The following is a 13,905-nucleotide window of genomic DNA, read 5'->3' on the forward strand; positions in this document are numbered from 1 at the left end:
TGGGTTTAGAGAAACGTTATATTTAATAGTAAAGCTTAGCATACTCCAGCACCAGCATGGCCTGGAGTCGAAGCAGCAGGGATGGGTAGGTGACCCCCACAGAGCCTTACATGGCGAAGAGGATGAGGAAGGCGACCATCAAACAGAAGAGCCCCATGGCCTCAGATAGGGCAAAACCCAAAATGGCATAGGAGAAGAGCTGCTGCTTGAGAGACGGGTTCCTGCCAGGGACAGAGATCGATGGAAAGGAAAGGTGAGGGCATGGGTGATGGCAGAGGACACAGGTAGGTTAAGTGAATGGGGAGTGCTGAAACTGGGAGAGGGCCTAGCCTGCATATATCCTGGGGATTTGGACAGGCAAGCAGAATACCAACATGGTAAGTTTAAGTGAGCCAGGTTGGCAGCATTTAAATTCTGACTCAGAGAAACGAGAGGTTTCTCCTCTCCTCCTGGAGAAAATAGGAGGTAGATGAAATCAACCAGAAGCTAGAGGGATCTCCTCTTACTGAGGGTTCCCCCAAATAGGCGGACTTTATGGTGGGAGATGCTCTAGGCCAGTGGTCCCCAACCTTTTTGGCACCAGGGACCGGCACTCATATGAATCTAATGCCTGATGATCTGAGGTAGAACTGAGATGGTGATGGTAGCACTGGGGAGCAGCTGCAAAGACAGATAAAGCTTCGCTTGCTCGCCCACCACTCACCTTCTGCTGTGTGGCCTGGTTCCTAACAGGCCATGGACCAGTACCATTCCCCAAACTTACCTGGCATAGCCAATGATCAAGCTGCCAAACACTGTTCCAATGCCGGCTCCTGAACCAGCCACACCCACTGTGGCGGCCCCAGCACCAATAAACTTGGCTGCTGTGTCAATATCCCGGGAGACAACACTGGTCTGGAACTCCCGTCTGGCCACCTGGAGAGGGGAGCTGCTGTAGGAAGGCTAGAAGGAGGGGGAGAGAGAGGGAAATAGAGGAGAGAGAGGAAGACAGAGAGAAAGGAGATAGTGAGGCACAAGGACAGGTGGCTGACTCCACCTCCTTCCCCCCACCCACCTGAGTTCAGAAACTGTTGGCAGACTGCCTGGCAAATACAGAATGCTTGGATTGCAGAGCATGCTGGGAATTCGGCTTAGGGACCATTTTTAGACATGACTAGGGAAATTGCATGCATTAGGGTAACCTTACTTTTGCAAGTTTCTCACCTGGAGTGCTCATCTTGGGGGTGCTTAGAACTATTAAAGCACCACGGAGTCTCTAACTCTCCTTTTATTTTGGCCTAAAGGCAACTCGACTAACTTGAAGGACCTCTGTCTGTGGAAATTCATAAGAGGGCCCATACTTCCTTACCTGTTCAGATGGGATCTCTGGCCTACTCAGGAAGGAGGCAGACACAGGTCTGATTAGACCCCTGGTGCAACAGCGGATCTATAAAATCAGAAAGACATCCTCTCCAATCAGTCAAAAAACAACGACAAAAAATCCTAAATTTTGAGCTTCTGTCAAAAATGACTACATATATCACAAACAGAAAAAGTCCAATGTATTTCAAGGTCAATTAACGTATTCTTGTTTGTATCAACTAGGCTGCCACCACACACTGTCTTCAGACCCTAGTATCTTCAGCAGTGGCAATCTTCCTATTTAAAACCGGGCACCAAAGTTCATCTCTATGGGCAGAGCCCTAATCAGTATCCCAGAACGGAACAAAAATCAAACTAGATACAGGAGGGGTTTATACTCACACCACCTAAAGAATCAGGAGGGGGAAATCTCATTTTGCTAGAATAGTATTCACTGTTACAGACCCCAAATGGAGTGAACCAGTAAGCCTGGTGAGGCTTCTGAAAACAGCTATCTAAGCAGAGCCCTTTGTAACATGGCTTTCTTGAAATATTTTTTAGTGCAGGGGTTCTCACAAACTTGGCTGAACATTGGAATCACCTGGGGGGAGTTTTTTAAAATACAGATAATGGGTTCCACCCACCCATTCCCAGAGTCCATGCAGCCTGGGCATCAGTACTTTTTAAAGCTCCCTAGTTATTCCAATGTGTAGCCAAGGTAAAGAATCACTGCTTCAGTAGGCTGTCTTACTATGGATAAGACAGACTGTGGGTAAAGGTCAGATTCAGACTCTGACCACATTCTCAAGTTAAGATAGCTTAGTTTACAGATCCAAATAAACAGGGATTAACTGCATCACATCCTAAAACCTCCCTAAAGAGCCAACATCATCAGGATGCCAAGCTCCTCGCAGTTCATTCATTAAACATTGCTAGCTCTCACACTTGGCACTACAGAGCACCCCGAAAAAGCAGCTTACCAGAGCCGGAGAAATGAGTAGTGCCCCGGTGGTCTGCATTTTTTCAGTCTGCAGAGGAAAAAATATTCCATTGATAGTCTAATTATTTCTGTATAGTGGCGACCTTCGATCGTACCCCTCACCCCTGCCCGTCCTCCCTGGACCAAGCTCTTCCTTGCACCGTGTCCCAACTGAGGAGGGCATTAGAGGTCAGAGGGACAGCCCGAACTCCTCAGTCCACCACTTTCAACCAGGCGGGTCTGCAAAGGAAGGTCATGGAGATCGGAAGTACAGGAAGGAGGCCTGAGCCCCAAGAGGAAAATGTAGCGAAAGATGGTCTCCTGGGAAGATAGGAGGCCGATAATGAGCAGGTGGCGTGCATAGTCCTGCCCATTTTACACAGCTGTCCTCTGCCTGCCTCAGCCGGGACAGTTAATCTCTCATTACCGTTGGTAATTAACATTAATTGTGAAGGCAATAGAGGCCCATCGTCTCTCCCAGTTCTGGGGGCAAATGCCCCTCTACATAGTACAGCCCATATCCCTGCCAATCGCTGGCTCCCAGCCCCAGGTCACCTGCACTCCCACTGCCCTGCTGCCCTTGCTCAGACCACGGCGCTCGCCCCGCTCAAGGTGACTGACTCACCGCTCAGCTTTAGCTCTAGGTCTCAGCGCTCGGCTTCCCCACCCACGTGCCCCGGGGTCCCCCCATTCTCATTGGCCGCGATCCCCCCGCGTTCCTATTGGCTAACGTCCTCAGTGCCTCCTTTCTTATTGGTTTTCCGGAGCTTCTTCCTCTCTCTCCACAGGAGCTTCGTGGCAGTTCCCGCCTCCATGCGGCTAAAGGCGGGGTTTTCCTTCGAGATCTGGCTTATGATTGGTTGATCCCTGAAACGCTCGACCATAGAGTCGGCGAGACTCAAAGTTTCCATAACCTCCCGCACAAAATGGCGACTAAGGTGGCAGCTGCAGAAAAAAGTGTGAGATAACCGGAAGCCTTACGCACACAGACACATGACCTTGGACCTAAGCCTTCATTCGGGCGCTCGGGCCTTGAGGCTCGTTGCATGTCGGGATTTGTAGTCGGGTCGTAGGCCCCAAGGACGGTTGAGATCCCGCGAGATGTTCCTTCCGGAGCTGGAGGAGCCAACGCCTTTGCAGCAATTCCCGCGCTGGTGATTTGTGGAAAGGAGTAAAGGCCGACCACTAGCCTTGAAAGAAGTAAAGGCCGACCACTGGCCTTGAAAGTTCGCTGCTGGGCCAGCACGCCTCTCTGGTCCTATGCCGGTGTTCAGCAGTCATGCACTAACACCCAAATAGGTTTAAGTTTTTTGATTTTTTTTTTTTGTATTGTGAAAACGTTCTAAGGATAAAATAGTGACCGATAGAAAAAAGAGCAAAGGATAGGAATAAGGAATTCACTAAAGTATTATAAGTTGAAAGAAAGAATGTTCAACTTCACTAGTCGAAGAAATAGAAGTTTAAACACAACATATCTCACTTATCAAAAGAGCAGAGTTCTTACTGATGTGAGCCAGGCAATATCCTATATTGCTGATGAGAGTATAAATTAGAAAACCTTTCTTGAAAGCAATTTGACAATGTTCATGGAAAGACTTTGAATGGCCCCTTCTCTTTGACCCAGAATTTTTTTTTTTTTTTTTTTTTTTTTTTTTTTAAGCAGGGCAACCCTTGGTTTACCTCACAGATTGCGAGAACCTTGTCAGTTTATAATCCCTTATTTTTTATGCCTATAGCACCCAGTCTTCCTAGGTAGTCTCCTATCCAAGTACTAACCAAGCCCGACCCTGCTTAACTTCCAAGATTACACAGGATGGGGCTTGTTCAGGGTGGCATGGCAGTAGACACCAGAAATCCTTAAGAAATAGCCTTTAAACTCTCCATCCTCTTTGACTCTGGAATGTCACTCTTGGTAAGCTATCCTGAAAAACTAATCAGAAATGCAAAGATTCTATTTAAAAGATGTGCATTGCAGAGTTTATCGAAATTAGAAACAAGCAAATGGTAAATGTTTAAATAAATTATGATATTTTCACTTAATGAAATAAGCAGATATTTAAAATGTTTCTGAAGGAAATTTTCATGATTTCATGATGTAAGTCATGGAAAACTAGCATTGTGAAAAAACATGGAAAATAGGAAGAAAAAACAAAGTATTAATAGTTAATTCTGGACAATATAATAAGCTTGATTTACGAGTATGTATTAAATTTATAATAGACACATTAAAGATTATACGAATCTGGAGGGTCTGGACTCTTAGGAAAACACTGTAAGATTAAGGAAAGAAGATATCCTGCCAACATGATATAATGGAAAGTGTCGAGTTTTCAAATCACGCAAACTTGAGTTCCTAATATGGCTCTACCACATAACTGTATGTGTACCTCAAAGCCGATTACCAAATCTCTCGATTGTAGTGTTACAAGCTACCATTTATTGAGGCTTCACCATATGACAAGCATTTTGTTAGACGCTTTCACCTGTTACATAATTTAGTCCTTATGAACACTCTTTAAATGGGTGTTATTATCCTCTTTTACAGATTACCCCATTTTACTGTACATCTCTCTCCAGTTTGGCGTATTTGGTAAGAGGAAAGGTCAGTATTTGAACCCAGGTTTGTCTGGATCCAAAGCACAAGCTCTTAACCATTAGTTTGTAGGCCTTTAAAACTGAGGAACCTGTAAAACAGGGATAATACTACTTACCTTATAGAAATGAGATAAAATAAGTGCCAGACATATGTTGGTAACTGGTGAATGTTCCCTTTCTGTTATTGCTATAGGATAAATTATGTTTTCATATGGATCATCCCTGACTTTGCATGTATTAATTTTTTTTCACATACAGAACTGTCACATTGTTCTACACATAACATACATTCAAAAGTGTCAGATTTATCCTGTGATGTACTGGAAATCAGATTGTTCAGTGTCATGTTTAGAATGTGAATTTCAGAGTTAAACAATTAGAGTTCAAATTCGGGCACTGCCACTATTGTATGAGGGCAAGGTTCTAAACCTCTCTGACTGTCTTCATCTATAAAAGGGAAAAATCCCTTTTTCAACAGGGTTATTATAAGGAGTATATGATATAGTATATGTGGAAGTCCGTTTTTAAGTATTGAGATAAACCAGGAGATGCTGTGAGAAGTGGAAGGCAGTTGGGAAGCCTCAAGTCCTGACCTGACATCTTGAGGGTTATGCCAGCTGACTTGGAGGAGGCCAAATGACCTCTGTGGGAACTCTGAGGATTCCTGAGTAGGCAGAAATGCTTTTTTGAAGGAGTCAAAGGACAAACTTCTGGACAATAAACCAGCAGTTCCCTCCCTCGAAGGCATTTCTGACTCTTTTCAAAACCTACCTCTTCCACCTAGAGTCTTATCTCAGCTCTCTCTTTTCCTTCAAGCCCAGTTCCTCATGCTTTCTTTAGGGATACAAGTCAACGAACTTTTTGAGCAGTGACAGTTCCAAGTACTGTACTTGGTGCTTGAAGTACACAGATGAATAAGACCAATCTCAGTCCTAAAGAAACTCAAAATTAGCAAGAAAATAAATGTGTGAACAAGTAATTAAAACCATTATGTTAATAAGCACTACAAGAAAACTACCTGCAAAATATAAAGAAGAGAGGGATTAACTTCATCTGGAGAGAACAAGAAAGGCCTTTTGAAAAAAGTGCTTTCTGGGCTGAAGATAGTTTCAAGGATAAATATAAGTCAGTTAGATACATCAAGGGAGAAGGTCAGAATGAATAAGGCTATTCTAGGCAGAGTGAACAACATGTATTTAAAAACACACACACACACAGAGGACCTGAAGCTAATATAATCTTGAGAGTCAATTGTATCTGAAAAAAATAAAAATAAAAAAGATAAAGCATAAAAAAAAATAGTGCTTAGAACATAAAAAAAAAAAAAAACACCCACAGAGGAGAGTTGGTATATCCAATGTTAGACTAATTAGCCATGGCCAGGGGACAACACAAATATGATCGCTGCACTTCCATTTCTGTCAATATGACTAGCTAGACTAAATATTCTGAAAATTCTCCTGCTATAACACATAAAAATGCTACGTAAAATGTAACAAATATATTTTTTAATGTATAGCCTTGTTATTGACAGCTATAAGTAAATGTATTCTATATATTGCCAATTTCACATAATCCTAAACAACACTTCTGCCCAAAGACCCAGCTGGTGATGATATGTTCCATAACAACGATAGTAACAACATAAAAGGACGTTTTTTGGGGGGGGGACAGGGGATAGAGGAAGAAGAGAAATGATTCATGGTCATAAACGCTAACTTTTAAATGTATAGCTGGGCTCACAAGAAAGTAAGGAAAGTCCTTAGAGACCCAACACAGAGAACCCAAACCTAAAACCAAAGTAGTAAACACGTAATATTGAAACCGGAAGGCAACTGAGTCCGGGACTCATACTGCCTGCGCTGCTCAGCCAATAGACCAACACGGGTTGGGATATTTAGAGTTAGTGTTTAATGTCAGAGCACCAGTTATCTGAGAAGGCAGCAGGTTAATACCTTTGAAACTGCCTTCCTTTCTCAGTCTGGCTTAGGGTATTTAAGGGAAAATCTGGGCATTATTCCCTGGACTACGTGACAGTTGGGGGGAGGTCTGTTGTACTTCACAAGCAGCTCCTCTGGCAACGTGGTTGGTGTTAGCAACCCAGGAACAAAGATGGGAGTAGTCTGGAAAGAATGCTAGACCAAGATTGTGATCAGTAAGGGTGTTAATCATAAGTTTCAGAGCAACTTTCTATGGCAGGGGACGTTCCAAGCTCCAGAACGAGCCACTGGGAACTAACCATTGTTAACCTATAGTGCAAGGAAAAGTGAAGCCAGGGATGCTGTGACGCCTCTTCTACGAGGGTCCCAACTGGGTCCTTCTTCACTATTAAACTGAAGCCACCATGGCTGGGACTATGGTAGGCTAGAGAAAGTGGGGCTCAGTCACAGAAAGTTTGAGTAGCTTTAGTTTTAATCCTCCATGGGGACAGAAGGGTTTGCAGCCCATACAAAATGGGGATTTGGAATTGAAATTTCCAAATAAAGCTAAAATCCTCAAAAGGCTTTGAAGGATGGACTTTAAAAATTCCATCCACAGGGAGGTAACAAAGAAGCGTGTCTGCCTGATCCTGAGAACTACAGGACTATATGTTGGGTTTGGATCCAAATGTGTATTCTGTGGTCCAGGAACGCCCAAGCTAAGGCTTGGCATTAAAAGTGGTTTTGGATTAGCGATGTCCCTCCCCTGAAACAACATAAAGCTCCTCTGGATCCATAAAGGAGTCTCACAATTGCTGAAAAGTGATCTCTATAAAGAATCCACGATGAGCAAGGATCATCAAATATAACAGACAGCAAGAACTTCAGATAACACAACTTTCAGATGGCAACTCAACTATGAAAGAGGCAGTAAAGTGCCATGATTAAGGATATAGACTTTAAACCCAGACTGCCTGGATTTTAGGCAAAGCTCTCTACTTAACTATCCAAATGATCTTGGGCAAATTGATTAACTTCTCTGTGTTTCCATTTTATTATACAGGATTGTTTTGAGGATCAAATGAATTAATATTTATATAGTACCTAGAACAATGCTTACACATAGTAAAGGTTATAGAAGCATTCGTTATTATTTAATGAAATATGTTTACAAGGATTAAGAAAATAAGGAATAAAAAAAAGATCAAGATGGTATCAAAAAGAAGTTGAAGATTTGAAAAAGAAATAAATGGAACTGTTAAAAATTAAAAATATAACAATTGAAATTAAGAGAAAACTTAATAGATAGGTTAAACAAGAGATTATTGACAGCTGAAGAAAATTAGCAAACTGGAAAATAGGTCTGAGGAAATTATTCAGAGTAAAGCATAGAGAAATAAAAGATCAAAAATATGAAAAGGAGTTAAGAGACAGGGAAGGCAGAATGAAAGCTAACATCCTTCTAATTTGAATATCAGGAGAGAATAGATAGAATGGGAAAAGGGTAATATTTGAAAATATAATGGCTGAGAAATTTCCATACCGATGAAAGACATGAATCATCTGGTTTAGGAATCTCAGCAAATCCCAAATAGGACAATTACTTTGAAAAAATTACACTTAGTCCCATCCTAGTGAAATTATTGACCACTCAGCGAAGAGAAGATATTAAAAGCTACCACAGAGAAAAAAAGTTTTACAATGCAAAGTTTCACTGATAAGGTAACATTTGAACAAAGACTTGAAGAGAGGGAATAAGGTATAAGCCTATCTGGAAAGAAAGTGTTCCAGGCAGAAGAAAACAGCAAGTGCAAAGACCCTGTGGCAGAAGCATGATTAACACATTCTAGGAATAGCAAGGAGCCAGTATGAATAAAGAGGAGGGAGCAAGAGGAAGAGTCATTGGAAACAGAAATCATAGAGATAATTGTGGCAGTGTTGGGGATAGAGGAGGAAGCCTTGTAATGTTGGCCTTAAAAGAATTTTGGCTTTTACTCTGAGTAAAATGGTGACCCATTAGAGGATTTTGAGTAGAGGAGTGACATAGTCTGACTTACATTTTAAAAGGATAACTCTGAGAATAGAGTATTGAGGTGGAGATGAGGAGACGAGGTGACAAGAAGGGATACCAGTTGAGATTACTGTAATAATCCGGATAAGAGATTATGTAGCTTGAACCAAGATGGTAGCAGTGGAAGTGATAAGAAATTATAAGAATCTGGTTTTATTTTAAAGGTAGTGGCAACATAATTGCTGTTAATGGATGATGAGGATAAGAGAATGAGAGGAGTTAAAGATGACTCCAAGATTTTTACCCTAAACAGCTGGAATAATGGAATTGTGATTAACGGAGATAATGTTTGACTGTGATTAGAGCGAGGTTGTTGTTGTTGTTGTTGTTGTTGTTGTTGTTGTTGTTTGAAAAGTGTTATTAGGATTTCAATTTTACCACATTAAATTAGAGGGACTGTTAGACACTCAAATGAAGATGATAAGTATGCATTTGAATATATAAGTCTGGGGTCCAGGAGAAGTATATATTTGGGAGTTGTCAGTAAATAGTTGGCATTTAACATGCTGAGACTGAATGAGATCATAGACAAACTGTCAAATACAAAGATAAATTGAGAATCTTGAAAATGGCAAGTGGGAAGTGATAAATTATGGACAAGGGATCCTTGATAATATTAATGGCTGATTTCTAACCAGAAACTAGAAGTCAGAAGGCAGTGGGATAATGTATTCAAAGTGTGGAAACAAAAGGATCGTCAGTCAAGAATTCTATATCTAGCAAAACTATGCTTCAAAAAACCCATAGGAAAAATTAAGAAAATTTCTTACTAGCAGAGCTGCCGTACAAGAAATACTGAGAAAATTTCTTACTAGCAGAGCTGCCGTACAAGAAATACTAAAGAGAGTTCTTCAGGCTGAAATTATAGGACACTAAACAAGTAATTCAAATTCACATGAAGAAATAAAGAGCACCAACAAATGTAAATATATAGGTAAATATAAAAGATAATATGAACATATTTTTCATAACTCTTTTCCTCTTCTATATTATTTAAAAGACAATGACATAAAGTAATAATTATAAAGTTGTATTAACAGAGTTTATAACATCTAAAGATGTAATTCGTGTAATAATAATAGTACAAAGGAGAAGGGAGGGAATGAAGCAATATTGGAGTAGAGTTTTTGTATATTATTGAAATTAAGTTAGTCTTAATCTGTACTAGATCATTTTAGGTTAAAATGTTAATTGTAATCTCCAGGGCAACCATTAAGAAAATAGCTAAAAAAAAAAAAAAAAAACAGTAAAACAAAGGGATTTTAACAACATACTAGGAATATCTCTTTGACACAAAAGAAGAAATTCACAACTATGTGGAAATTAAACAATATGGTCCAAAATAACCAATGGATCAAAAAAGAAATCCTAAGTGAAATTAGAAAATACTTTGAGATAAATGGAAATGAAAACACAATGTACCAAACTTTATAGCATGCAGCTAAAGATATGCTTAGAAGTATATTTGCAGCTGTAAACAATATGGAGAAAAATATATCCAAGTGGTATGTAAATACTTTTTAATGGCATGTTACAACTCCTAGACAGAGAAAGAGAGAAACTGAAAAATCTAACAAATACAGCTGTTAACAATGACTTTCTCTGGGTTTTTAGGTTATAAGGTAACAAATGTTTTAATTAATCTATTTTTTACTTTTCTACATTTTCTAAAATGTATATAGAGAGTATATATCACATATATTGAAAATCAAATATAAATTACCAATGAAAACATATCTTTTGGTTCAAGGTTAAAAAAAATATTAAATATAGATAGAGAGAGGTCCAAAGGAGGGAGCTTTGGATACCCCAATATTAAGAAGTCAAGAGAATGAGGAGAAAGGGCAAAGGAGTCTGAAAAGAAATGGCTAATGAAGTAGAAGGATAATTAAGGCCAAGTGGTATCTTGAAAGTCAAATGAAGAAAGTGTTTCAAGGAGAAGGGAGTGATCAACTGTTTCAAATGCCGCTGACAGGTCACATCAGATGAGAACCAGTCTTGACTTGTGGATGTAACAACCTGGACATAATTGATGAACTTAACAAGAGAAGTTTTGTGTATTGATGAGAGTGAAGGCTGATTAGAGTGGGTTTAAGAACACAGTTATTTGTTATCATTTTATATGGCTATTTAACTAAAACTTACTTTGAAAATTGGTAATTAAAGGAAAATAAGCATTTATTTTGCCTTTCTAGTAGAAACTGTTTTTTAGGATAATCAATTAACAATATTTTGCCAACACCATGAAACCGTTGATCTGAGCAGACTGTTAACTGATTAAAACCAGGAGAACGAGCAGATAGGGAAATGGTGATTCATGTAGTACTAACATGACAACACACACGTTACTCTCTAGTTACCAGGGGGGAATGTAATTTATAATGGAGGGATTAGGCTTTCCTCACCCGGAATCAGTGGCCATGTGTCAGTAGATATTGTTGTTTTTTTTATGATGAGATTCAATATGAAGTATGTAACATCATCTATCACGCATCTACTCAAAGTCATTTAACTTGAATCCATTACACCTTTAGATCTAACTTTCATGTATAAGAAATTCAGATGATAAGGGAACAAACTGAACAATGCCATGAGGGAACAACCAGACAAATTCAGAAGATAGGACACCTGATCTAATCCGTTTGACAAGTCGGTGTCATGAAAAGAGATTTTGCCGGAAGACCAGATGTAATGTATAGCCATTAGTTAGATACTCATATGAACAAACCAGTTATAAAGGACATTTTTGGGATAATTGGGAAAATTTAATTATGGTTTAGGTATTGGATGAGTTGAAAATTTTCCAATTTGGAATGGCAGAGATAATTAATTGATAAAAAGAGATTAAAAAGCAGTATGTACAATATGATTGCATGTTGATTTAAGAAACCTATACATTAAAAATATGTATATAAAAAGCCAGTTTTTACTGGAATTTTAATGTTATTAACATTGGAACTCATAGCATGGTAAGAATATGATGTTTTCATTTTATTATTTTTGCTTATCTACATTTTCTAAATTTCTACAATTCTTGTACATTTCTTCCAAAATAACAGGTTATTTAAAAACATAATGTAAAATAGTGAATAAAAACACTGAGAATGAAAAAAATAAGAGAATAGCAAGGGAGGACTAAATGTCATTCTTTTAAGGAATTTTGCTATAAAGGGGAACAGAGAAATGAGGCTGTAGCTAGAGGAGGAAGTGGGGTCAAGTGAAATTTTCTTTAAGAGAAAAAATAGCAGCGTGGTTTATACTGATTAGAATAAAGCAACGGAGATGAAAAAAATTGATAAAAGGGACAAAGGAGGAGTTCTGAAGCAATGCTTTTAAGTAGGAAATAGACAAGAGAAGCTGCTTTATAACTGTATTAATATCTATACATTAATAAAGCATTTGACTCATGAAGAGACTATAATTCTAAACTGTATGCATATAATAACATGCATGTAAAGTGAACCTTGACAGAATTATAAGGAGAAATTCAGAATTTCACCTTCATGGTGGAAGATTTAACACTTCTCTGTCAGTAATTGACAGATCTAATAGACTAATAATTAACTAGGATATAGAAGATTTGAGCAACACAATTAACGACCTTTATTTATTGAACTTATATAGACGTCTGCACTCAGCAGTTAGAGAATACACATTCTTTTCAAGCACACATGAAACACAAAAATTGACCACTAAGCCACAAGATTCAATAAATACTGAAGAATCAATATCACATAGACCATATTCCCTGACCGCAATAAAATTAAGAAATCAAAATGTTAAAAACCATGCATTTAGACAAACAACAACAACAACAACAACAACAACAACAACAAATCCTTTTGACTGTGACTGTTGGAGTCCATAACGTGAATGGAGGAGAAATATTTAGAGAAGGGGAATTGAAGACTCATAGCCAGGCAGATACCCTAAGAGGTCTCCACTATATTCTAGGCCATGTTATGGAGTGTGTATGCACCTTTCTCTCCAGATAGCCTAAGATGACACCCGCTAAGCATGACCCAACTATCTCAAGGACAACTACAACTCATCTTTGTCCCAAAGTTAAAATCATCCATATCCATCCAGCTACTAACCAGAGACAACATCATGAGGTGGCTGTTCTCCAGAGATATAATCTCCTAGTGATGTCTAGTCTTCTAGTTCAGGCTCAGTCTTACCTTGGTGTGGCTCCACTTCATCTTATCATTTATGGACTAAACAATAGATATAATTGCACCTCCCCCAACCTGTGCTCACTTGGGCTTCCTTCCATGCAGCAAGAGTTTTAGATGGTGCAAGGATCAGGACAGACTCATGGACACTTTGTTCATTCAGGCAAGTGCAGCGCTAAGTCCTTTTTGAATACCTAGGTTCATTGCATTTCATTTTGTTAATAACTTTGATCTTTAGTCTAAAGATTTTAGTCATTAGCTTTGCACAAATTCTTCCAAGTTCCAGCCTAATTCCTCCCTCTTTCTCTTATGATTAAAAAAGAAAAGTTATCTACGGCCATGCTACCCTGAACGTACCAGATCTCATCTGATCTCAGAAGCTAAGCAGGATGGTGCCTGGTTAGTACTTGGATGGGAGATCACCTAGGAAGACCAGGTGCTGTAGGCATTTAAAAAAAAATTAACAAATAAAATAAAAAGAAAAAAGAAAAGTCAAATGGTACAAATATATTTTTAAATCAATTTTGCATCTCCCAGCATTTTGCTTACTAAGCATGTTCATTTAATTTTATTGACTCTTTCAAAACCTCAAAATATTTCAAAATATTCATGCTCACATTAGCTTCAATTATTAGGTACATTTCCTTAAATATTACTGGCTATAACAAAATCCAGTTTTAGTTCAGATTAGTGGTACCTACCAGTAATCACTACTCATACACAGTAGTGGGAAAGGAAAAAAAAGAACTATCACCATAGGTACTCTAAGCGTACACTTGGATAAGTCTATACAGGTAAATGACGGAACCAGCAAATCTCATGGGT

General features: G+C 39.0%; 1 protein-coding gene and 2 pseudogenes across 2 annotated transcripts; 1 reads left to right on the forward strand and 2 right to left on the reverse strand.

The window, feature by feature from the left end:
- On the reverse strand, positions 1-3,005 carry ATP5MC1 (ATP synthase membrane subunit c locus 1). 2 transcript variants are annotated; one of them, XM_036222394.1, is made up of 5 exons: positions 2,946-3,005; positions 2,322-2,369; positions 1,349-1,426; positions 764-942; positions 1-221 (listed from the first exon to the last, which is right to left on the reverse strand). In XM_036222394.1, exons 2-5 carry the CDS (start codon positions 2,358-2,360, stop codon positions 107-109), a joined length of 411 nt encoding a protein of 136 aa, XP_036078287.1. In that variant the 5' UTR covers positions 2,361-2,369; positions 2,946-3,005; the 3' UTR covers positions 1-106. The 2 variants fall into 2 exon arrangements, with proteins under 2 accessions (XP_036078287.1, XP_036078286.1); XM_036222393.1 differs by having other exon boundaries at positions 2,876-2,992.
- A 1,042-nt stretch (positions 3,006-4,047) lies between these two features.
- Positions 4,048-4,166, reverse strand: LOC118604248 (annotated as a pseudogene).
- A 9,243-nt stretch (positions 4,167-13,409) lies between these two features.
- LOC118604555 lies at positions 13,410-13,528 on the forward strand (annotated as a pseudogene).
- Positions 13,529-13,905: the final 377 nt, after the last annotated feature.

The sequence above is a fragment of the Rousettus aegyptiacus genome, unplaced genomic scaffold (genome assembly GCF_014176215.1).
Source record: "Rousettus aegyptiacus isolate mRouAeg1 unplaced genomic scaffold, mRouAeg1.p scaffold_m13_p_6, whole genome shotgun sequence".
Taxonomy (NCBI): domain Eukaryota; kingdom Metazoa; phylum Chordata; class Mammalia; order Chiroptera; family Pteropodidae; genus Rousettus; species Rousettus aegyptiacus.